The sequence below is a fragment of the Myiozetetes cayanensis genome, unplaced genomic scaffold (assembly GCF_022539395.1).
Source record: "Myiozetetes cayanensis isolate MyiCay16 unplaced genomic scaffold, myiCay2020 scf7, whole genome shotgun sequence".
NCBI lineage: Eukaryota > Metazoa > Chordata > Aves > Passeriformes > Tyrannidae > Myiozetetes > Myiozetetes cayanensis.
In genome coordinates, this window is record NW_026087964.1 from 12,015,512 (window position 1) to 12,042,400 (window position 26,889).

Sequence of the window (26,889 nt, forward strand, 5' to 3'; positions counted from 1 at the left end):
GGGCTGCCGCCGGGGCCGGCCCGGGGCGGGGTGCCCGCAGAAGCCGCTGTCCCTCGGCGGCGGGAGCAGCTGCCGCCGCCCCTCAGCGATGCCGTTCCAGCAGGGCTCTGCCCGGACGCGGCAGCGCACCGTGCTCCTGGTGGGCATCGTGGTCCTACTGGCCGCCCTCGTCCTCGCCGTCGTACTGGCCTCTCTCCTGACCCACGGGAAACAGCAGGACAGCCCCAAAATGCTCAAGTGGAAGGACAGAGGGACCACGAGGAACCTGCAAGAAGTCATCGTGGGAAGATGCTACAACTACATCACAGAGCGGTACCCGGAGCTGGGGTGAGTAGCGGTCTCAGTCGTGCCTCAGGTGTCAGGTGAACAGAAGAGAGCTGTGTCTCACCTGCACTCGGCCGTTTCCACCGGGTGTGCAGTGGCAGAGAGAAATCAGAGGAGCGAGACCCCTGTTTTGTAGAAAAGTATCCGGACAGGAACCATCAGTGCCCTGGTAGTGGCTTTCTAAGGAAACTACCTGCAGAGCCAATATGAGTGACACTAATCCTAGGTCAAAACATAATCATAAATGGATCTTGCAACTTCCCTAAAGCTAAAATAAAAGCTGGGTTCTAACAGGTGTTCGTGGAGGTGAAGCAGTTTGCTGTAAAGCTGATCTGCCAAAAATCTTGTCATACGACACTGCACTCGTGTAACCAAAACTACACAGGAGAGAAAGGAAAGGAAAAGGTTCAGCACACATTTATAGAAGAGGCAAAGACGTTAGAAAAGCATTGTGAAGTATCTCGGCGTTATCCAAAACATGCTTTTAGCATGTGAATAAGATTTTGCGATAAGCGTGAGACGCAGACAGCTTGCATGGAGAAACAGAGTTGGATCACAGTACCAGCTCAGCAGCCCAGGCAAAACCTTGCTCCAGTGGTGGTCCTTGCTCAGGCCATTGCAGCAGGCAGTGTAACACTCCGAGCAGCCCACTGCTCCTCTGCTACAGAAGAGATTCCCTGGGCCCAGGTCTGCAATAATGTATTAGGGCTGAGAATTGATTTTCTGATCCCTTTCCTGCAGAGGAAGGCAGAGTATGAGATAAGAAATGCCCTGGGCCTCCTGGAAGGTACTGGGAACATCCAGACCCTCAGGAAGGAATCCATAGAAGCCAAGGTCTCTCAGTAGGGAACCATCCATCACTTCTGTGGCACCATCTTCCCAATTTTGTGTCTGCACTGACACACTGACAGACTTTTCCTGCGCTCTGGGCTGAGCGCCGTGGGGCTGCCCCACACCTTGGCCAGGTGACAAAACCATCCTGGCATTTGTCCTAAAAAAGGCAATTGCCACCTTTTGTTTTCATGACATTGAGTTAATGAGAGCAAAGCTGTTTGTAGTTTGCTTGCATTTGGGTTTCTTTTGGCTTTGGATATCCAGTGCTGTATGAAAAAGCTGATTTGCAGCATTTGAGGGGAAATGATCACGTGGAAAATCATGACCTGAGCATGCAGAGACTTAAGCCCATGCTTTACATTAAATACCTAAGTGGCTTTAATGAAGGGAAGGAGGATTCTTCTACAAATAAAATTAAAAAGCTTCTGAAGTTTTTGCAAAATCATATGCATGTTTCTAAAAGCATACATTAATTTATTAAATAAGTATACACTCAAATCTGAGATTGTTTTGAAGCCTAACAGCCTTTATTACATATGCTTGTTTCATTAAAATGGAGTGCTGAAGATGTAGAAACCACTTTTGTGTAAATATGTTTTCACTGACAACACAGTCTGAATCTGGACTACAAATATCACTGGGAATGATTTGTTTAAGCAGTTATTTAAGAATACTTTTAAAAATATCACAAATACGTGATTGTAAATTTTCTAAAAAGGTTGTTAATACAAGGCATAGTATTTTGTGCTATTCATAATCCAGCAGTGTTTAATAACTTCATGACTATGAGCTCACTTTCTTTCAGATTAAATGACTTCTGTATAGTAGGACCCTTTTTTGTTTTATGTTATTGAAGAGGTAAATTTATCTGAGACATAGAGCACAGAAAAAGGAAAAATATGCTTGTTTATGTACATCTAAAACGTTCAAGAGGTTTCCTGAACAGAGAATTAAATGTAGGTTCTTTTCTGGGAATCCAACCTGAGATTCCTCGTTTGTGATCCCACTGAGCTCGGTGCAGTTTGTCATGTAACCAGTCACTTCTGTGCCTGGCACTTCTGATAATGACATGAGTGCCTTTAAGACACATCAGAGAGCCCCAAATCTTTCATCCTGCACTCTTTCATCATTAATGTAGGCCTTGGATCTTGTGTTGTGTGAGATCTGTGGTGCACTTAATCAAAGAAAAGGAGTAGGAACAGGGAACTGCAGAAACATGAGCAGGCTTATGAGCTGAGCTGTGTCCTGTACTCTGCTAGGACTCTTGTTGCCACTACTCCCACCGTGGGAACCCTGCTGCCTTGGTTAGAAATCTTCTCACTTCCTCATAAATTTGTCCGCGTTCTGTTCTTGCCCTTTTAATCTTACACCAACATGTGCATTTGTTTAAAAGCTCTGCTTTTACTAAACTTGTGGACAGTTCCTCATATTTTTACTTTTTTTTTTTTTTAATATGAGAGCCACAAAGTTCCACCTTTGGTGATATTTTCTGAACATAAAATCTACTCACTGCAGCAGTTAGTGTGATGTTTACTACATTTTGGACTGCCATTCAAATTGGAATAACTGGCATGTTTTGAAAAAAAAAAAAGGGGATTGTTGATATATGAATATGGACTTTTTACTGTTTCTAGCTGTCACAGATGGATTTAACAGAAGTCACAAGTCTACATCCCCCTTTTGTAAGTGTGTGCTGTAAATCATGTGAGAAGGCCTCGGACATTATAGTGCACACCTTCACTATCACGGCTCTTTAATCCTTGAGGATACCTCCTTGCTCTCTCCCTCATCTTGCTGGAGCCCCACACACCATGCAGTCATCTTGCTCTGGTCATGCTCTTCTCTTTTCCCATGCAAACTGTGGGCTGAACCCAAGCCCAGCATGGCCACTGAAAGGCTGTTGCTGTCTGCAGTCAGGTTTTATAAACACCTCACGCAATCAGGTTTTGTCCTGTTGATTTACTTTATCTTCAAATCCATCAAAACATTGAGGCACTGCACTGAACTTGCTCACTGTACTATATACAGCATCTGGCAGTAACAATTTTGTTTAACTGGCTGAGGGCAGCACAGTCCTCAGGTTTATTTCTGCAGCTGGCTGGATCACTCTTATCATTTGTACACATACAGTTTCCTCAGTCTTCCTGCGCAAAACTGTTGTCATGCCAGAGTTCGTGAGAAAGAGACAAGGAATACCAAATGCTTCACTAATGCATTTTCAATATTAGCCCCCTTTTTAGGAAAAAATGGGGATGGTAAAGCAGCAGGCTTTAGGGGTTTGTTCCCTGCACGCAGCGTCATGCACCTAGATACTAACAGAAAAGAACAGTATTTCTTTTTTGGCTTCCCTGGAAAATACTGGCTCCAAAACAATAGTTTGTCCCCGCTCGGTAGTCTTACCTTTTCTTCAGTATTAACTGAAGCTGGAATTCTGTATTCACTAGTCTTGCAAAAATTCCATACTCATCAGCCGTGGCCATTGGTATTTATTGTAGCTTTGGCTGAATAAATGCCAAAGGCAGTTTGGTCTGAAGAAACAATTTGACCTCAAATGACTTCGTTTTCTACTTCCCAGTAATACGGACTCCCTCTTGTGGCTAACAAACCGCTGGCAAGTCTCATTTCCGGGTCTCGGGCAATGCAGACTTAAGTTTACAAGAATTTATCTCCCTTGCAATCAGAGATGGGCGCACAGTGGGATGCACAGCGCTGCAGGCTCACCTGCACGGGTCAGGGTAGTCAGAAGATCTGTGCTGGTCGAGACTAGTTGTGGCAACAGAATAATTTGTCCCTTGCTCAGAGGATGCTGCTTACGATGGTTTTGCACCTTGGTACCTGCCGGGGAGAGCACAGGTAGCAAGAGGTGTAGCATGAAATTTGCTTATGCAAAGTTAACTGGTTTAGTTTTCCTCTTCACCAGGTATGAAATGGCAGGCTGAGGTCAGGGACCACTTTTGTGACCTGGGGAAGGAAGGGAGAAGGCACATTATCTCAAAGATCATAGTCACGGATCCCAGAGCATAAACAATGCTCTTTTTTTTGATCTAGAAATAAACTGATTTTACATTTTCAGATCAAGAGAATTTTCATTCCCAGATAGTGACTGCTCGCCCCTCACATCTACAATCACTTCTCAGTTTCTGATTCACAGAATCATGGAATCACGGAATCACGGAATCACAGAATGGGTAAGATTGGAAGGGACCACAGTGGGTCATCTGGTCCAACTTCCCTGCTCAAACAGGATTGTCCTAGAGCACATTGCACAGGAATGTGTTCAGACAAGCTTGCAAGGACTTACTTTTTGAAAATGATTGAAGTCACTTTTTGTCTAGCTTCTGTCGGTGAGAGAGCACCCAGGACGCAGGTGGAGCAGTTTCAATATCACATTTCAATGTGACTGCCAGGCCCAGCAATCCTACTGTGCCTGACTAAGCAGTGCAAAAACCTGATGATGAAGCTGCAAAGAACTTTAGTCATCTTTCATGCAATCTTGTATGGACCCACAAGTTATATTTCCCCCTTAAATATAATTTATATTTATATTTATATTAAACAACAACCAGTGTTGTTTTTATCATTAGTGGCAAATCCTGTTATAACAAATTTTAACAGTCTATTGTTCCATTAAATTTAGTTAGAGTTGGTGCATGTTCGGGAGAGCTTTGTCTTCTGACTGCAGAACCATGAATGCATTTTGCCATTCAATTCCTTTACAGCCTGTAGAGATGGAGATATATTTTGTCAAAAAGAACATATGGAACATGATTTTGTGTGAGATACTATTGCATTCATAGCATAATTTCTTCCAGAAAGAAATCTGGGGTTTGTGTTATGCTTACTTTTGCATTTTGCCTTCATGCTTTACTAGACATTTTCTTTTGTTTCTTCACCGATTGTTAACATTTTCACATCAAACATGGCACTAAACAACAGCCACGACTTGATTCAGTGTCAAAATAATCCTAGCCTTATTTTTTGTAGCCATTTGTGAAACTTACCCAAGATTTGTTTTTTTCATTATGAAAATATGCCTTACATAAGAGAAGCCTTTACTGTCAGTCTTCTTAAGAGTATGGTGTTACTACCTAATGCACTGGGAAAGGAAGACAAGGAGTAATGAAGAAGTATTTTACCTCTTCTCTAATGGAAATGGTGTTGATATCTTGTTGTTACTTCTGTTTTACCTCTCAGTGTTAAGATGGACATTGTATCATCATAATAACACACTGCTTATTAAAACACCCAAGTCAGAACCTTTGTTCATGCTGTTAATGCTCCCCTCCGTATTTCATGTGCCAGAGCTCTGACTTTAATACCTTTTCTGTGTTAGATTTTGTTGTATGAAATATGCTCTGTTTCTCATTTTTTCTGTTCTTCAATGTTTCAAACAAGGTCTTCTTTTACAACTGTTTTCCTCTAACATACTGACAAACAACTTTGATTGCTCTTTTAATTTCTTGGTAACAAAGATAAGATGATTATAAATGTTAACAGTTGTTTGGGTCTTACTTAAAGGTACACTTCTATTGAGATATGCTGTACTGAGCTTTAATGGGAAAATGGAATATAATGTTTAGTAGGCACAAATGGACAGTTATTAACACTTGAGAATATAGAGACAGGGCTACTGGCTCTATGGTTCATCCTTCAAATGAGTCCTCATGTTGTTTAAAGCTAGTTTCCATAACTACTCAGGGTTTTAAGATAGGACTCTATTTGGGTTTTATTGTCATCTCTTTCTAAAGGAAGTTCATTAGAAAGAATTAATTTTCTCTTTAGCAACAGACAAGTTCATATGGGGATGGGTAGCTGTCATTTATTTGTTCTTGAGACAATTAATCACCAACATATTTATTTCTGCTCTTCTGGTGTATAAACACCAATGCCAGGCTGTGAAAAGCCACTCAGTTTTGTGCAAACCTCATACTCAGTTCTGTGCAGAAAATCTACCCTCCCACACTGTAACTCCACTGACAACAGCAACCAAAGGTCTCAGCATCCTGCAAATTTAAGAAGGAGATTTCAAAAGATATGTTGTCTTTTCTCCATTCTCCATGGATCAATGTACTTCTGAGGAATGGAAATGCTGTTGAGATCTGAATTTTTCTCTCACTTTGGCAGTCATATGTGAACTCACCTGTCAGTTGTCTATAATGAGTTATTATCATATAAAAATATTATTCAAATACTATATATTTCTCATAAACTTCTTACACTTATTTTACAGGGGTTAGATATTTAATGGTTCTTACTGAAAGATTCTGTAGTATTTAAAATAATTAGGATTGAAATTTGGATAATCCAGATTTCACATTTGGATTAGCCTACACATACTCCATCACCATTACCCCACCATTATATATTAAAATCTCCTTGCAGGGAAAGTCTTCTTTGGATTTAATCCCAGATACTAGAGAGAATATTATTTTGTCTGCACTGGCCTTCTACACATTAATCAGAAGTATTTGCTGATGAAATACTGTCCAGCTTAGTTTTCCACTGCAACTTTTTGCAGCTATTTAGTCGTGCACAGTCAGTTAGTTTTCTGTTCTTTGCCTGCTCTCTTGTTTACTGATTTTATAGAATTGGCTCTATGGGGCAGTGTCTTGTGGCTGTCTAAATTATAGCACCACCCTAGGACTGAAATTATTAAATGGCTTTATGAGCCTGTTGCTCAAAGGGGGGGATCTTGTTCCCTCTCATCTTTCCATGCTTCAGTTCTCCTGTAATATCTCTAGAGATGTCAGTGAAATAAACCCATATTCAGAGGTGGAGTTGTTCAGCTGTCATTGCTAAGGTATGTTTAAAACTCGAGAACTGTTTAACACCTCAGAGCACCCTGGGGAAATATAACTTTGCTTATCCATAGGGATAGGAGGAATAGACCCTTTTTCCCTCTAGGGTCAAATGAAAGTCTATCTCAAGTGTCCAAGGGTAAAAATATGCTAAAGATGCAGTCTATCTTCCCAGGAGATGACACCAAAATAAGGTATTAGCAAGGAGCTCACTCACAGTTATGTTAAATCTCTGATCTGTTCCCTTGTCCATGTCCTGCTGACACACACCACACTTGAAGCAGAGGCTTCTCCTGACTTACTGCATTTATGCTACATTGCAGCCGCTCTAGTTCTATAAGAAGAAGAAAAACCAAAATGTTGTGCAAATTCATGTTATGAGAGAAAAAAATGAAGCTACATTAAGCTATGGAGCATTTCCCTGCTGTAACATATTTTTATTTAAATCATTGCTGTCTAAGTGTTTTTCCAAGTTTAATAATAACATTAAAACTTTACTAAAAATACTGCTTCTAGTCAAAGGGTAGAATGCCAGCTTAAATTTGTTCCCTCTGCATCTGTTGATGACACAGCCCTCACTTGGAAGCTTAAACTGTAGACCAACTATGACCCTCTGTCAAAATGCAGTCCAGGTGAGACTTCTGCTCTTCTGGAGGCTCTGTCCCACTTGCAGAGCATCTCTGAAAACACCATCTGCTAAGCAGCTTGTTTATTCACCCAGGGAGGCTGAAATCCAGCCAGCAAAAAAATCTGCTTATGTAGATGAACTCTTCACTGGTTTATAGCTGCCACCTCTTGGCTCAGCCCTTCCTGGAAGGGCGATAAGGCTTAGTGTTGTCCTGGAGCATCACTTCCTGACTCACATAAAATACTCTAGGAGGTATAAACCAAAGCCACAATTACTCATGCCTTTAAAATCTTCTCGTTTCTGCCGAAGGTGAAGGTGAAGGACCTGTGTGATGAGGAGCTCTCTTTTGTTCCAGGTCATTCTCATACAGGAACATACAGAGCTCCGAGGTGCACCCAGCAGCAATCCACCTAGTACTTCTTTTTCCAGACCTCCAGGCTCCCCCTCTTCGCCATGTGGAATTTAATTACTCTACCTACAGGCAACCTCCCAGAGGTTACCTTTCTCTTAGGCAGTGTTCTGTATCTCTGTCTCTATTCCCAGTCAGTTCCACCAGTGCTTTCTTTACTGGCTTTTGAAATATATAATTAGCAGAAAGGAATACTTACAAAATCAAGATGCCAAAAGAAATCAAGCATGTAATTTCATTTTCATGTTGAAAAAAAGTCAGTTACCATAAATGTTACGGTGGTAGACCATAGCATTTGCAATAATTAAACTAAATGGGTAGAGAGAGGCCAGTGCTTATTGAAAACTCTGAGATTGACAGGTCTGTTTTCTTCCCCTCATCTTTTACCTTGCTAATTTTTCCCCTGTTATCCTAATGCTAAAACCAGCAGATGGTAGTGTCCTCAAATGCTCAGTGATGACAGTGTTTTGGCTGGCCTTCTTAATTCACATCTGTCCAATTTTTAGGACAAAGATACTTCATGGGAGGGTTTAGGTGCCACAGTAATAGGAAGGAAGCCGATCCGTTGTATGCACATCCCCATTTTCGAACTCCCTGCTCTGGGACGGGTTGGGCCGTCAATTGGCATGAAGGGTTGCTCACCTTCGGGGTTGAATTTAGCTCCTGCTCCTGACAAGTCCCCTCTCCCACGAGATGGCAGTGTTCTCCTTGATTTTAGCTCGAAGTTCAAGCTGATTGCAGAGAATTCCAACCACAGCTGCCTGGGCTATCCTTGGCAGAAGCTCCAAAAAAACCTGCTCCAAAGCAGCAGTGAGACACAGAATCACAGAATATTCTGAGTTGGAAGGGACCCACAAGGATCATGGAGTCCAGCTCTTAAGTGAATGGCCCATGCAGGGATTGAACCCACAACCTTGGTGTTACTAGCACCATGCTCTAACAAACACATGGTAAGGCTGGAGGAAAGCTGAAGAAAAAAGCAGAAATATTTAGGGTAAAAAAGTTAGGAAAAGTATTCTGGGTTTCAGAGTATTTCCTCTTAACACAGACATAAAGTTACTGCTCCTTGCATAACTTTTGAAACCATGAAGACAGCGGTACTCATAAACTCACATGAAAAAACAGATTGAATATGGATGTGTAAATTGCATCACTGTCTGCAGCCACCACAGTTTACTTAAATGCAGTGGATAAATTGATACAGGCAAAGATGGGTCTGTTAAATGCAGAAATGTTGCAACACCATTTAGTTCCTTTGATATTCATTCTCCTCAGATGTCTGGGCCTTTACAGGTGAAGACCATGCCTTAGACCCTCAGAAGAGTGTGAACTGGTTTTATGCTTTCAAGTTGCTTTGTTATAACCACAAACATCTCACTGACTTTTCTAAAGAGTCAGATGTCTGAGTGCTGAGGTTCATCACTGTTTTGGCTAGTGGTGGTAGCAAACCAGAAGGATTTTCTTTTACAAAGTGCAGAGGTTTGATCCCTGCAAAGGGTAGGTACATGGGCTCAGAGAACTGTCCCAGCTGTAACTTCAGAGCCTCACCACAGGGCCACAATTAAAATCTCAGTGTGGCCTAAAGACATTGTAATGTTTTACAAATAAAACTCTGGACCTTGGAAAAGCTATTATTGATTGCAGGGGAGAACAGATCTCACCAAGGAAGCATTTCTGACTGGTAGGGTGATTTGAAAAAAACATGGGCAGAGTTGATTGAGTTCTCCAGAATAAAGCCTGGAAGTTGTTCTTCACTTGTAAATTTGCAATGGGTCCCACACTTCAAGCGTTTCTCTCAAATTTCTGAGTAGAAAACTAGAGGCAACACAGCCCAAGGAAAAGCCTTTCTTAAGATGTTTTAAGCATCCACTCAGTCCAGTGCTGAACTGAAAACAAGTTCATGGTGTAACTGAAATTAGCAGGGATGAAACTTATCCTTGATATTATACAGATGAAATTGATTTCAAGTGGGGATAAATTTGTTCTGTCATGTCCAGTTAAGGAAAAAGAAAGAAAATTACAAACAAAGAAAAAAGATTTGTAAGAACAGTAGTTACCAGGTAGCTCAATGCCATCTTATTCCTTTCAGTGTAAAGATGCTCTTTCAAGGTTAGCCAAACTAGTGTATAGATATGCAAGAAATAATGATGCAGAAACTGTCCATTTTTCTAATATGCACATTAAAATTTGGCTGCTGGGATAGATGATAATGGAAATATTCTTGGCCCCAGCTTTCATTTGATAGATTAATGTGATATTCATATACAAAGCAAATGGATAGAAATACTCAAATTTATTGGAAAATGTAACTTCTACCCAAATGTAAGGACAAATGAAGGATATGCTTTGCAGTGTGTATAACATTTGGATTTAACAAGGAAATGTAATTTTAATGGTTTTTTGTATCCCAGTCTTTATTTGATGCTATACTGACTTTAGGGTAGAGTCTCTGCCTCCAAAAGGTTCTAAGGCAAGTTCTTCAATCCTTGTTTTCCAGAGAAAGAGTTACACGTTTCAAGTTTACAACAGGTTTCACAATGTTAAATCTAAGTCTGCTATCATTTTGCATTCCCCAAACTCTATTCATTAGAAAAAAAAAAATTGAAAAAATTAACCACAGAGTATATTTATGTTATTTATCACTGATTCTGGAGTAAATATTTCAGAGTCTGTAGTAGAATAAAAGGTCTTAAATATTTCCGCATAAATGAAGTTAACCTCAAAGGGAGAAATCCATTGTGCATAAAGGGATAATATATGCAGATAGGATGCAGAATTAGTTAGTATACAACCCAAAATACACAAACAAAAACCAGAGTGTGGGACATAAGAGTAATCACCATGGGCTCTGAATTATCTGAGTTAGATAAATTTAATTAACCGGTAGACTGAGGATCTCTTTTGCAGCCTTTCTTTTGTAAATGCAGAAAAAACCTGAAATCAGCACATTTTGTGACTTAGAAGTTGGTAGCAGCCTTAAGAGGACAGTTTGTTTCTCAGGCATTTTTTTGGCAAGGCAGATGGGCCTGTTTCAACCTGAAGCTGTTCTTGCTGGAATTTTTAGCATACCACATGCCAGAAAACTTCTCATATTGTTTTCAGGAGGCCCAGAGATTCAATAGGTTTCTGCCCTTACCTCTGCTCCATGTAAGTTAAATGTTGTACACCAGGCAAATATTTTCTTTCTGTGATGGAAAAAGGGTCAGGTGAAACTTTATTAAGAGAGTCTACCTCAATAGTGAGGCTGGAAAGAATTACATATCTTCCTGGAGTTGGGATTAGCAGGTCCTAAAGCCTTTTCAGTACTTTTTTTTTTTTCATATAGAAACTAAAATCACAGTTCTGTGTGACTGGTAATCTCTTTGGGATGTGAGGCAAAACTTGTGTTTCATATCTGAGAAATAGCTTTCCAATGGCAAATCAATGAATTACTTTTATTCAGTTGTAAAAATATACATGTTGATAGTATTGTATGTTGATAGGTGAGGACAGCAGAAGCAAATGACTGTTTAGCTTCTGTATGTATTTTTTTACAGAGAATGTGTATTTTGATTTCTAAAACAATGCTGAAATTGCCTGGTTTCCATAAAAGCCCATCTTCATGCCTTATCATTCTTCTGTGTGGTACAATTAACAGTACCTGTTGATTACCAGCTGTAGAAGAGCTTCCTCCATTTGAAGGCCAAACCCTACCAACTTCTATGACATTAAACATACAGTTTGGCTCAGCTCTACCAGGACTGTGGATAAAGACTCTTCTCTCAGATATTAGTGACATCGACAAAAATCATCCAGTGATGAGTTTGGTGTCTTGACAGGCTAGAAAACTGATGCTTTGGATTTGTGACTCAGCAATCTGTCTCAGCAGGATGGTGAATCACCTCACTGGTTGTTACTTTGTGCCTCTCGTGGCCATGACTTAAGTCCAGCAGCAGAAATGTGCTATCTAAATGTCTATCACTTACCTCTCTGCTTGGAAATAATAAAAAAAAACCCCAAATCCACCAGGTTTATTTATGGTTCCTTGAAAAATATTTTGTCTTCTGAGACCAATCTTAAAAAAAACTTTGCAATATGAAAGTATAGATCAACAGGTACCCAGCTGTCACCTGTGGCTGTTAGCACTGCTACACATAACAGGTTTCAGGAGTAGCTTAAAAAAAAAAGTAAAAAAGAGCTCTGCCAGGAGGACAAATCATTTGATAGATTAGAAAGTGTGAACCATATAAATGTCTGTGAGATGTACCTGTGCTCACAGCCAAGCCCTACAAATCATCTTTATGATAACCATTGACTGTGCAGAGCAAAGGGGAGAGCTGCCTATTCTCTAATGTCACCCCTTGATCAGCAAGAGCCTTCTCCTTTGGCTGACTGAGTGTGGCTGTGTTAAAATCCTTTTTGGCAGGGAGAAGTATTTACAACTTCCTAGCCCCAAAATAAAGTACCAAAGTTTGTAGTATTGTCTCTATTAGTTATTTGCACTCTGCAGCCAGAGAAAGGTTCCTCCAGGAGAAAATTTAATACACCCAAGTTAAATCCTGCTAAGTAAAACGTGGATTCTCACTGACACAACAGTGCAACAGCAAAGCAATGACTGCTTCCTACAGCACCTGCAGTTTGGCTTCTTATTTCTGCAGTGACTGTAACTGAAAATGCATTTAGGCTCTTGGATAAAAGACAATTGCCCTGTAAAAAATCATCGAAAAAGCTGGAACATGAGAACTTGCTCTGTAGACACCTTCGTGGGATGACCTCCCAATAACCAATATCATATATAACACTAGATTAGATTATTTTTTACTGCCTAAATAAAGGCAGAAGAGAGGAAAGGTCTAGGACATCTTCCTGTGGATTGCCTGGTCCCTCCTGATATGATACTGCCCCAAGCCCCTTTAGTGGGTCTGACAGAGGCAATCCCCTCTGATATGTGGTGCTGTTAAGTGCTCTCACTTTCTTCTGGACACAGACAGAGTTTAGCCTCCTCTTTGTGTGATACTTGTTTTCCATAAACATAGGAAGGGAAGGAGACAATTTATGTCCAGACAGGGAGGAAGTGGTTCTGAGTCCCACAGTCTGGGCGTGACCCATGTAATACAAGCAGCTCAGCTCTCTGCATTCCAGTTTCCTCTCTGATCCTCAAGTAGACACTCAGTCAAAATCATGATCAAGTTCAGTAGTAGGAATGAAATCACACAAGTGATTAACTTGGAAATGTTTGGAAATCTTCGATGAGTTACTACTGTTTTTCTTAGTTCCTCAAGGACTATTTTCAAGACTAATCAGATTCCAAATCCTACAGGTTACCTGAGTACCAACTGGTAACAAAGCCTGCAGCTGTGTGTCTGTCAAGTACTAATCGATCAGTGCTATTTTTATAGTGCTCTGAAGGCATCAGTTTCTCCACACAAGACAGAGTCCATTCTTCAAATGGCTTTTAGTGGGAACACAGTGGGAGGTGATTGCAAACAGTGAAGAAAGAGTGGATGACTCAAAGATAGTCAAAAGAGTTCTATAGAGACATGCAGACATTAGGATGATGCAGTCGGCTTTTTAAATTTACATAAAAATGGGGAAGAGAAGGATGCAGAATCACTGCATTATTGTCCCTGCTGTAATGTGAGGGGCAGGCTCTCCATGTGCCACTGAAACTCTGGGAACATAAATAGGAAGGGAAGTGCACATGTGGGAGACAGCCCTGAGAATACATACTAGACAGACAATAATTATGAATTCTAAAAGTGCAGAGTTTTCACTCATTACCTCAAGAACAACAAAGCAAATGTCCTGAGCCATCCAAAATGTTATTTATGGTGCAACCCCCATGGCACTTCTTCAGTACAGAGATATGATTGTTTGCTGAAATTTCCTCCTGGTAGTACCAAAGGAGTCCTACTTCTGTGAGCAGAGAGGTGCTTTATTTCCTAGGCTGACAAAGCAGCATCTTAAGAAACAAGTGTAGGCTAAGGTGACAGAGTCTTGTGGGTGTGAAGCAGATCCCTCATGTAAATTCAGCAGAATTCCTCTGACTCAATGCCAGGGAGAGCAAAAGGATTAGGACCCACGGAAACCAAGCATCTGATGTGGTTCTTGGATATACCTGTGCAAATCAGCTGTGGCTCCAGCAAAGTCAATAGCTGAAAATTAGTGCATAAATAAAAATAACCTCAGGTCCAAAACAGCTAGACTCTTGCTTTTGTGTTAGATAAAATTATAGATATTATTTTTGTAAGGTCAAATTCTTTGCAGGGAGACATGTGGCATATTTTTGGCTTGTTGTACCTGAAGGAACAGTATCCTTTGGCCATACTTTTAAAATGTACAAGCTATAGTCCGAGAAGCCATTTGTTTCTCATGATTTGGTATGAATAATCAAGAAATTTGGTCTTTTGGTTATGTGATATAAGCATTGCTCTTTTTAACAGATAAAAACATAGATGACATTCAGATATTGCAATAAATAGTAATTTGAAATGCAGGAAAAAGAAAAAGATGTTTTGGAACTGTTCATTCCTCAGTTCATACTTAATTTGCTAAAGATACTCTGCTTTTGTAATGGATGAAGTATTTGATGCCTGAGCATAGTTGGAATTCTTTTAATATCTGATCCATAGTGTTTGACCATAACAGGAGAACCTTTCACAGACACAAATACTCATAAACATTAGTTAACTATGTTTTAATCTTTTGGCAGAGATAAGGATTGCCTAAAAATATGGGAATCATTAAAAGATGCGTTCATTTACAAGAATCCCTGTAATATCACATCAGAAGATTATCAGCCTTTAATGGAGTTAGCAAGTCATCCTATACCCTGTAACAAGGTAACATCACAATGCATGGTGGGCTGGAAAAGTTCAGTTGCAGTGGGATGCCATGTCTCTGTTGTGCTCTGAGTGATGGGATCATGTCCATAACAATTGTGAGGGTCTGTAGGCTGATGAGGATGATATTTTGCTTTTGCACTTATTGCGACAGTCCTGCAGTTATCACCTCTGGACCCCAGTAACCCTGTCCATACTCCAAACTCTGTCCATTCCTATCTCTGGGAATCATCCCTGCATAAGGCTTGCCTCAAGGGTCATCCTGGTGAAGTGACAGAGATGTCCCTGTTCCCTGAGCATGTGGCTCTCTGTAAGGAGCATGGGATCTTGCTGTTAGAGGGACGCTGCTTCCAAGAAGCTGCTCTTCCATGCGCGACTCAAAAACAAACAACAAATTGGGTATATATCCTGTGAGAACTAATCAAAACCTTTCCTTCAAAATGCTTCACAAGCTGAACATGTCCACAAAAAAAAATCACCCAAAAATATTTTGGATATGGGAGCATGGGCTGCACAAGTAAGAACTGACCCACTAAGGTGATCTCACCCCATTTCAGTAAAAACTAAAGCTCCTTCATTATCATGAACTTTTTGGTTTTCTGCAGGAAAAGGTTTTGACCAGCTCTAGTATAACTATGACTTATCAGACATTGTACCTTATTTCACAGTCACTGTTTTGGAGCAAGACGAATGACCTTGTTCATCGTTATACAAAATCCAATCAAAATTTCCTTACCTTGGAAGACACCTTGTTGGGTTATATGGCTGATAGGATTTCATGGTGTGGAGACCCCTCTGCCCCAGGTAATAAGTTTTATTTTTTGCAAAACAAATAGAAACACTGGAATTATAGATTTTCTTTCGTGTATCTACACCTAAACACAATCCTTTTCACATTATTTTCTGGTGAGTTCGTTTAAAACCTTGACTGTTATGCACCATGTTATGGAAAACTGAAAATAATACTGATTTCTCAACCTAATTTAAAAACTACAACTTTAGATATTATTTTAACACCAAATTGCTGCTTGGACTAACAGTCACATCTAACCCTCTTTACCTAGTTTGCTTGCTTCCTCCCTTTGACTTCAGTGTTACAAATTGCAAAACAGGAATGTCATTCAAAAAGGACCTGGTCATAGGCCAGTCAAAGTGTCAGGGCAGCATTCGGGTTCCCTGGGGGTATTGCTGCCCACATGAATCCTTGGTTGGTGCTTAAGGCTACAACCTTTGAACTGGGATGGAATTACTGGAAATGTTGGACAAAGTTTAATTTTTCAAAGCAATCAGTGTTTATCAAAGAGCCAGCCTGTTTCTCACATTTGGGACTATGTGTTTTCCCTTCTCAGTTTTCTGAGAATCATTTGTCATATGGGGTCTGCAGGTCCCTCCCTGAAACGTGTGTGAAGTGGGAAGACCTTTGAACACATGCAAATTCCTTTTCCCCCAGAGCCCTTTCCTCACGTAGCCTTCTTTCTTTGGTAGTAGGCAAATCTTTTTGCCATTGTTAATCAACTGGCAAAGCCATATAAGCATTGCAACAATATTTATTCTAACCTTAGCTATTCTATAAACATCTTCTCAGGAATCAACTATGAATCTTGTCCAAAACGAAGTGAATGTGAGAGCAACCCCAGCTCCGTGTTCTGGAAAATGGCATCCAAGATGGTAAGATCTAGAATAAATCTTCATGAACCCAAGAGTCTTGAAAGGCATTAAGTTCCTGACACTGCCAAAAAATGTGAGTTTGCAGATTGGACTTAAAAAATAGAATTGTAGAAGTTCACAAGAGCTTTAGCTCTGGGTGCTAAAAATCATGGTGTTGGAAATATGTTCCATATTTTACGTACGATATTTAATGTCACTGCAGTTTGGGCATTCTTATTTGTGGATGGAGACTGAGTGCCAGCATCTAGAACAACCCTTGGCAGACTGCTGAGGCTCTGCAAATAATGCTTGTAATTAAAACTATCACCACCTTAATTAAATCACAGGAATGAAATTGCTACAGTGAAATACATTTTAGCATGCTAATGTGGAGAGCAGTGCCCAGATTGGCATAAAAATTTTCGAAGCAGCTGAGAATCCCCTTACACGTTCCTGGAATAAACCTGAAGAGCACATCCTCCCCCATCAGTATCTGGCAAGGTTCCTGTAATGTCCCCACCCATATGATCATGCCAGCTCCTGTCACATGAACAAGATCCTGCTAGTTCCAGTTAAGCAATTAGCCTGGCTTTGTCAAATCAGCACTTTACAGGAAACTGCCAGAGAAAAACCTGATGTCCTGTATCACTTTAATTTTACATGTCTCTCAAGGCTTCACTCTTGGTATGACTGTTCAGTAGATGACTGCCCAGGTGGAAAACAAGCATTTCTGCATGCTTCAGTTCTCATGTACATAAGAAAAAGTCTACTCACTGTAAAATAATTAATTGCTTTGTGAGGAAACTAGTGTGCATAATTTTTCCAATGCTAAAATGGATTCTATGTTCTCATTCATTCTCCCTAATTCCAAAGTCTGGGAGGGATAAAACCACCATACAGAGTCAGGTATCTCAACTGTAGGCTTCCTGACCCAAAGAAATTTAAGATCTACTAAAACTCATTACATTAGAAAGTTAGACATAATGAAACTTCCCTGCAACTTCTGAGCTCTCAAGATCTGAGTTTGAGCCACGTTGTTTAAGAGGACTTGGAAGATCTGATAAGTACAGTCACTTGCATTAAGCTTTTTAAAAATTGTTTGTCTTACCAAGAGATTACATATCTAGAGTAGATACTTTATAGACTTTAGTAGTCTTTAAATATTTGGGCATGAGTTTTAAAGAATAAAAGAGCAGTTATTATATGACCCAGTAATTTAAAAATCAAATCAAACAAAACACTGTGATGAGTTTTGCTAAAATATCTAGGGAGAAAAATCCCAAGCCACAAAAGAACACAGAACCTGAGTCACAAGAAAATGAATATGTGATGGTTTGTATGTCCTTAAACTAGTAGTATCTCTGTTCTGGGTCATCCTCACGGACTGAGCTAAAGCAGTCTGAGGATTATTCTAAGTTACTACAGACAGCTGTAGCTGCTGGGGCTCTGGAAAGCCCCATAAAAACTGGAACCAGCAGTGACAGCAAAGTTGCTGTACTCCTTTGTCTCCTTGACTTGTCCCACTCAACCTCATTCAATTCACAGCTGGCTGATGAGGCTTTATCACAGTTTTGATGTAGCCTTTAGAAACTTTTGCAAAAATATTGGCTGGATCTGCTGCCTGTATTAGACAGTTCTGATGACATCAATGAAGTCACAGTAATTTCTGCCAGCCCCAAGTCTGATGTAGCACTGGATGCAGTGTCAGAGTATAATTCCCATTGGTTTTGTTCAGTTTGCAGAAGCAGCATGTGGTGTGGTTCAAGTGATGCTCAATGGATCAATAGAAGCTGGAGCTTTCAGAAGTAGCAGGTATTGACTCACCATGCAACCATGCATATCTCTGTGGGGCCTGCATGCTGGTGAGGGTGCCTTTGCCAGTGAGTCCTTGTGCAGAATGGATTTTGGAAAACTCATATATGGGTCTAAACTACTGGTTGTTGTAGAGCTGATTCATTTAACTCCTTCTGTACAGCAACTTTAATTGAAATCTTTCAGAGTGTATGTGGATGGGGTATCCAGTGTGCTCTTACTGCACAAAGTACCTTTATTGTTACAGTTTATTTATTCATTAAACATGAATGACACATTTCTAAGGGTTCATGGCACTGACTGGATTTTACCCTGCCAGATGATGCATCCTTGGGTTACCTGGCTGTAAGTGCAGTCTTGAATAATATTGAAAGATGAAGAATATGCTGGCTGGGGGAACAGCTGCGTTCGTGTCCCTGGCACCAAGCCAAAGCAATAGCCAAGAAACTGAACAGGAGAAGAGGCACTAAAAATGGCAAAACTTCAGCTTGTTTCTGTCTGCAGAGAGTTTCAAAAGTTCTCCTGAAAGTGAAATAAGAATTGGGAGAAAATATTTTACCATAAGGCAATTAAATAGTCTATGAAAATCCATTGGTGAGATAATGTTCTTTCACTGAGAATAATAGCAGCACTAATAATCACTATTATTTGGGGACCGCACTCTGTACATCTTTCTCAGATAACTAAGAGTGTTTTGCTGTTTCATGTCCCATCCTTACAGCATCTTTGGAAGTATTGAGATCTTTAACCTAAATCCAGATAAAGTCTCTGAAGTACACATTTGGCTAATGCATGACATCGGTGGACCTCAAAGGTAAGTCACGATGCTACGCAATGATGTGCAGCTTGTGAAAGGTAGACAGCACAGCCTAGGTCTGACAGTCGCACTGTCCTAAACTCATGAAACCTGCTCTACATTTACCCTCCTAAGCTGCTTGCTTTACTGGAAAAAGTAACGTTAGTACTGCTGTTTTCTTTAGGTTATTTTGTACCTACTGCTGAACAATTATGGCTAAGGCACAGTGACATTTTCCTTGCTTTCAAGAGATCCCATGACCTTTAAATTCTTTTCAACCCCACTGAGCTCTACAGATCTTTGGTGTGGGTGCAGCACTGAAGTCAGAGAGAAGGCTATGTTTGCAAGGGTGAACAGCTGGAAAATAGGTTTGTCCAAAGGAATAGTATAATTATGCTGAGCACAGCCATTTTTGAGAAAATAATTTTGAATGCTGGAATAGGTTTCTCAGAGATGCTGTAGAGGCTCCATCTGTGGACATACTCAAAAAATAACTGGGTCCTGGGCAACTGCCCTAGCTGATATTGGTTTAACTAATTTGATGATCTCAAGCAATCCCTGCCAATCTAAATAATTTTGTGATTTCTAATAACAAATTTATAGCTTAAATAGAATCATAGAATCATAAAATCAGGTGGGTTGGAAAGGACCTCTGAGATCAAGTCCAACCCTTGATCCACTACCACCACAGTTACTAGACTATGGCACTAAGTGCCACATCCAGTCTCTTCTTAAATACCTCCAGGGATGGAGAATCCACCACTTCCCTGGACAGCCCATTCCAATGCCATGGAATTTTTCATAGCAGAACAGTGACCTCAAACCACATCTGAGCCTTTCTCGGTGCTCTTTTTCATCCCAATCAGATTCATTTGCAGATCTACCACATTTCAAGCACTAAGCATAAAGTTCAGTGCCTTTGACCCCAATTTCATAGCCTGTTTTCTGGCTCTCATGGTTGTAATGCACTGCCACAGTTTCTCCCATTCTTAAGGATCTCCATGGCAGAAACAGCAGCTTTGGCGCCATGGGTCAGGAATCAGGTTGTGATGATGCAGTGCAACTTAGGAAGGAGTGTGGGCCCAGTAGGGACCCTTGCTCAGCCAGCCTCTCTGTCTGACACAGGACCAGCTGCAGTGCTGCAGCCACTCCCCTAGCCCAAACACCCAGAAGTGTCTCGTTGTCACACAAGCTGACATATCTGTCACAGCTCACAGGTGTGCACCTGTGCTGTGGTCAGTACACTAGGCTTACTCCTGTGGTCCATTGCACAGAGGTTTGCTGAAGAAAAGCACACTGAGTAATATTTACATCAGTTTTCCCAGACACAGCACTGGATCCTTTGTCCCATGATTTCCCAGCATCAGAAAAGCCATCAACAGCTTCAACAAGACAGTGCCCTCTTGCTTGACACATTCTCCTCCTGCACCAAGTTCACAGCAGTTTCCTCTTTATTTTCTACTTACTTTCAAGGAGAAAGATGGAGGGTAACTCCAATAACATGTATACCTTTTGTCTTCTGATTTGTATTCTGTGTTGAATCACTGATAACCCAGCAAATCTAGTGATCAAAAAAGAGCTGTCTGTGCTTTCCACTAATGTCACATGTTAGGAACAGGATTTACCCCAGTATTGTATTGTTGCCCTGAAGTGGGTCCTGTACTCTGGATAAGGAGATGATTTTTACCCTGAGGTAACAATTCTTTTGCAGTGTCTCTGTCTGTGCTTATGACATTTGTCAATTCTCTCAGTACAACTTTAGGGCCCCTTGGGCTATTCCACACAAATTGAGCATAAAGATAAAGATCTCAAAGGTATGACAAGACTATATGCTCCATGTAACCTTTGGGATGGGAAAGAAATAGACAAGTTAGAGCTCCTACCACTGCAAAAGTGGTTGAAACAGCCCCTTGTCAAAACAAAGCAGCAGCAGCCACAGACTGAGTCAAACAAGCAGTGCTCATAGCCTGCTTCCTCCCATGTTTTCTATCTGTTTCCACCTATCTTATTTCCTACCCAGGACTTAGCTGTTGATTTTTGTGATTGGCTGTATCACACAGAGGACTTGATCCTTTTGTTCTTCCACAGATTTGAATGAGCCTTATATTGTACTCCTGTGGATGGAAGCCATCTGTAGCTCTACAGCAGTTGTAAAACACACTGAACTCTGAATGGAACTGAGTTATTTCACACAGATGTCTTCCTGCAAGATGCACAGCTGAACAAAACATATTTCCTACCAGCAAAGGCCCAGTGGTAACTCCATGAACCCAATGGGCTTTACAGCACATTAGTGAGGAAGCCTTTAAAGAATCTTACCTGTAATAAAGCTGTGACACAGTGTGGAATTTAGCTGAGCTTTTTGTACACACAAGGAACACAATTAACAAAAGTCTTCTCTTTGCAGTGAATCCTGCTCAGGTCATTCCATTCAGAGGCTGAAAAACATCTTAGAAGAGCGAAACTTTAAGATTATCTGTGAAGACAATTACAGGTAATTAGCCACTCTTACCTGTGACAACTTCCTAACATAAAATTAGCATTGCATCTACCTCATGACTTAATATAGGTTTACAAGAAGTGAAAGCAGACTTCCCCCTTACTGTCATGACATCACTCCAGTGTAGCTGTGTCCTTCTCAGGGCCTTCCAGCTGGGCTACAGCCCTGGTGTTGCTGGGTCTGGGTCTTGCTCTCTGTCCTGCACCTCCCACTGAGCATGTTCACTTGCTTTTAGGAAGGACCAATCCAGCCTCCAGATTTTCATCTGACCAGGCTTTTACCTAAAATAATCCAAAACAGACAGGCAACTTTCCTCCCTACTGCATACAGATAATGCAGGATACCAAGGTTGGCATCCTTCTCTTTAGTTTGAGCTTGTTTCTGTCCATTTGCTTTGTCAAAGAATGAGGCATGAGACATGATAAGCATTACTAATTACTATAATATTGTCAGGAGAAAAAGAAAAATGGAGTCTGGGGAACAGCAGCCCAAGTCCTGACTTGCCTGAAATCTCCATCGGCCTACTGAGGAAATACTAAGATCCTTTATCTCTCTGTGTGGATTCAGAGACCTTCACAGAGATTGAAATTGTTCTTTAGTGATACTAGGAAAGCAGAAAAGATTCAATATTGCTTATGTCTTATCGGTCAGGAACAGCTTTACAGTATCAAGGACTCATACTTGGATAAGAACATTTCCAAAGTAAACACATATTTCTGTAAATGACTGAGTTTGTGGCAATAGTTTTAAGGAAGGAAAAATTGGTCTGCAAAGTAGACAAGTGAACAAGTGATAGGACTTTAATTTTGGAGGCAGAGCAATATATTCCTGTTTGGGTATTACAGAGTGACAGAATCACAAAATGTGCTGAGTTGGAAGTGACCTACAAGGGTTATTGAGTCCAGCTCCTGGTCCTGCACAAGACCGCCCCCAGGAGTCACACTGAAAGTATTGTCCAAACACTTTTTGAACTTTGCCAGGCTTGGTGCTGTGACCATTTGCCTGGGGAGCCTATTCCAGTGCCCAACCACCCTCTGGGGGAAGAACCTTTTTCTAACATCCAACCTAAAACTTCCCCTGACACAACTTCAGGCCATTCTCTTGAGTCCTATCACTGGTCACCACAGAGAAAAGATCAGTGCCTGTCCCTCTTCTTCCCCTCACAAGGAAGTTGTAACTGCAATGAGGTCTCCCCTCAGTCTCCTCTTCTCCGGGCTGAACAGACCAAGTGCCCTTAGCCTCTTCTCATACAGTTTCCCCTTGAAGCCCTTCACCATCTTTTTGTCCTCCTTTGGACACTCTCTAATAGCTGAATATCTTTCTTACATATATATTTCTTATAACTGCCACAATATCCAAGGTGAGGCCGCCCCAGCACAGAGCAGAGTGGGACAATCCCCTCCCTCAACCATCTGGCAATGCTTTGCCTGATGCCCCCCAGGACACAGTTGGCTCTCCTGGCTACCAGGGCACTGCTGACTCATATTCAACTTGCCATTGACCAGGACCCCCAGGTCCCTTTCCATGGCACTGTTTTCCAGCCTCTCATTACCCAGTCCATACGAACATCTGGGGTTACCCCATCCCAGGTGCAGAATCTGACACTTTCTCTTGTTGAACTTCATATGGTTGGGGATTGCCCAGTCCTCTGATTTGTCCAGATCTGTCTACTGGGCCTCCCTGCCTTCAAGGGAGTCAAGAGCTGCTCCCAGTTTTGTGTCATTTGCAAACTTGCTTAGTATCACTTCCAGTCCTCTGTCCGAGTCATTTAGGAAGATGCTGAAGGGCACAGGCCTGAGATGGAGCCCTGCAGAACCCCACTAGTGACAGGTGGCCAGTCTGATGTTCCCCCATTCACAATTACCCTCTGAGCTCGACCCATGAGCAACAACTGCTCACCCACACATGATGTGTTTATCCAGCTGTGTGCTGGACATTCTGTCCACAAGAATCCTGTGAGAGACAATATAAAATGCTTTACCAGAATCCAAAAAGATTACATCAACTAGCTAGGATAGATCATGCAAGTTAGCTTCAGTCCCCTGCAGTCATCATAAACAGAACTGCGTGGGTCTGTATCAGCATCTGGCTTTTCATGCCACGTGGCAACTGATGCTGATCATGTCCTCTTGCTTTTGTCCATGTCTACAGTGTCTTCCAGAAGTAACCCCAAAAAAAGATTTACTGGATGTATTAGCAAAAAATCTAATATCTGACATTGATAGCAAGAGCTTTATGTTGTATCAGTAGGGGTTACCAGTGAGTAACTGAACTTCCAGAATGGCAGCAGGTCTGCAGTCTGTGCCAAAGATCTTACTTCTATTTCATAATTATGTTTGATATTGCAGCAGAGCTGACATGCTGTGAGGTCAGATCCTACTTTGTTTTGTGCCAGCTTGCTCCTGTCCCTATAAACACCAAAGTTACATTTCCGCAGCAAGATCAAAGAGAATTACCCTAAGAAAAGATATCTGCTTGATAAACACAGGTGTAACCTGCACTTTGACTTTCATATTGCTTTTAACTGTGAAGTTATTCTGTTGTACTTGCAAAGTGATTACTAAATATTTGTTTGTTTTTGTGTCTTATCTCAGGCCAGTTCAGCTCCTTCAGTGTGTGCAAAACCCTGACCACACAGACTGCAGACTTTGCACCAATAGCACGGCAGTTCCATGAAAGGGTGGCCTTCATGATATGAAGATTTTCATCATTTGTGTGTAAAGCTGGAAAAGATGTGACTACATAGCTTAGAGCGATAAATAGTAGCGTGGTGTGTACCGAGTCCATAACCAGAAATCCTTGCTGTGATACTAACAGGCAAATAGCAGGAGATGATATTTAAGGTGTGATACTGTACACACACGCATTCAAATATACTATTTCAGAAGGGTCAGAGCCATGTTTAGCAACTGAGCTGAACAGAGCTAGCTGTGCCCTAGTTTACTCCCTCCTGTACAGTTCTCCAGAGGCAGAGAGCAGGAATTCTGTGGGGCATCCACGGAGAAGAAAGAGGCTTTCCAGCAGAGGCAGAATTTGCCCAGATCAAACTCAGCTTCCTCCCTGCTGGAAGGCTGGGTAGGAAATAATCAGGGCATGCTACACATGCCCTGGTGCAACATTCCCCAAAGGGAACATTGCCCAGCGGCACAGGGTATTCTCCCAGGAACTATGGCACCTCTGAGAAGGTAAAACAAGCAACGGTTTACAGAGTGTTCTTGCCTTTTAATGGGTATCACAGTAAGCAGCTGGTGGAGAGATGGCTGGGTTGAGGTGAGCCAAGAAAATACCAGAAACTACTCGAAGGGTTGCCAGCATCTGTAAGAACTGCTGAGTGTGCAGCTGGGAGAGAAAATAGTGAGACTGATTCAGATAGCCCCATTAAATCCTGCTGGAAACATCATTGCAGTTCAGATTACATTTTGTTCTTAATATAGCAGTAAGTGCAAGCCTTCCAACTTTGATAAAAGGTCCCTCAGGCCACAACTTGGGCATCCAGTGGAATAGAAACAAACATCAAACAGTTGCCACAATAAGGAGTCTCTCTTGACCTCAGTTTCTGAGGTGAAAGGTGATGCCTTGTGGTGTATAATTCACAAGCATAGACTTGCTATAGTACACTGAAGCAGCAGGTTTCACTGATTTCCTTTGATTTCTATTTTAGCAGTCTCATGTGCATAGTCAGATGCGGTGTTTATAACCAAACAAATACCTGAGGCCAACTTGTGGCCGCCTTTGTAGTGCCTTTGTGCAGTGCCAGTGACACTAAGAGAACAGAGCAGGCTTTGCTACAGGGATGCTCCTAGTGCTGAGGTGCCAGTGTTGTCACCAGCAGTTGCCAATCCATTAGGCAGACTGAGGTTTCCATGATCCCACAGGCAGAGGGTTATAACGCCATATGTTTTAGTGACTACCCAGAGTGCACAGCATGTTTATGGAGCTACACAAGCTGGTGTAATTTCGAACATCTCTGCATAAACCTCTTCTCTGAAAGAGCAATAGAGGGCCTGCACTGAGTATGGCTGGACCACACCCAAGACCTCACCCATAATTTTTATATTAAGTGAAATATATTTTTATTTGCACTCTGTTATGTAACTACTTAGAGGCATCAACACAGATACATACCAATACTTCTAAATAGGGTACTTCTGACTATCAGTGAAGAGTTTGTCTTCATGCTCACTTTTGTACGTACCTCTTCTCTTGTAATACAAAATGTTGACTGTAAAATCAAGATCTGTAATAAAATTGCTGATAGTAAATGTTGTTAATTCAGTTTCACATTCTACTTAAACTCTGGAAGTTAAGAAAGAAGGATCCTCAGAAGACCAAAATAAGCCACTTCCTAAAAATAACTCAGAAATTCATTCAGTGTGTGAAACACCACATACACTTGCCCAGGAAAGCAGAGGAAGGTCACAGAGCACATCCTCCACAGACTGTACTCTTCATCTGTCATGGTCTTTGTAGGTGGCTGGAAGGGAAACATCCTGAGTCTTTATCTGGATTACAGACATCCATATACATATCGATGTTGTTCTTGGTCATAATAGTGGAGAAAGATGATTGTTCTTATCAGTGGTTAAGTAGTAAGATACTAAGAAGCCTATTGTGGTTTTGGAAGCTGAGGTGCACACTTAATACAGGCAACTGTGCTGGGGTAAGTGATGGCTTTGTGACACAGGTGGCTGGCAAGTCTGTGCTGCTCAGATTACATACATGGCAGAACATGAGTGATCTCTTTTCCAACAAACTTCTTTATCATGCATGATCCCACATTCGAAATGCTATGCAGACATGCCCTACCAGCCAAGTATACTTCCAAGTCCTATTGCTCTGCTTAAAATTTATAAACCAAAAAACGTCCCCAACCAATAGAAACTGTCCCAAGTTCACAGAGAACTAAATAAAAGGAAAAATAATCTATACATTTTTCCCCCCTAAAGGGAAGAAATATTTTGTAATATGGTTTGATAAAGGCTGGGTTTTGAAAATGTGCTTTCAGTCCAAGAAAGCTAACTCTGCTATAATTTGCTCAAGGTAAATGGACTGGTTTGTTCCCCAGGCCCACAGCAAATGCTACCAAAGAGCACTGCCCAGAAACACAGGAGGAATCTGAGTTACTGTGTGATAAGGTGATATCAACATTATGCACTCCCATAACCACGCAGCACCGGGGAAGCTATGACCCTATTGTGACAGCATTGCTGCTCCCCAAGTCTTTGATGCACTTAACCTGACAAGAACCCGCAATTATGAAATTTATGAGATTAGATAACAAATGAAATACAGAAATATTTGTTCTCCCTGATAGCCCTCT

The 26,889-nt window shown here is 41.2% G+C and overlaps 1 protein-coding gene across 1 annotated transcript; it reads left to right on the top strand.

Moving 5' to 3' along the window:
* The first annotated feature begins 36 nt into the window (after positions 1-36).
* LOC126651948 (ADP-ribosyl cyclase/cyclic ADP-ribose hydrolase 1-like) lies at positions 37-25,853 on the top strand. The gene is made up of 8 exons (XM_050338419.1): positions 37-327; positions 14,685-14,814; positions 15,483-15,618; positions 16,400-16,482; positions 18,197-18,273; positions 18,995-19,087; positions 21,477-21,563; positions 24,164-25,853. The coding sequence occupies exons 1-8, from the start codon at positions 89-91 to the stop codon at positions 24,243-24,245; spliced, it is 927 nt and encodes a 308-aa protein (XP_050194376.1). The 5' UTR covers positions 37-88; the 3' UTR covers positions 24,246-25,853.
* Positions 25,854-26,889: the final 1,036 nt, after the last annotated feature.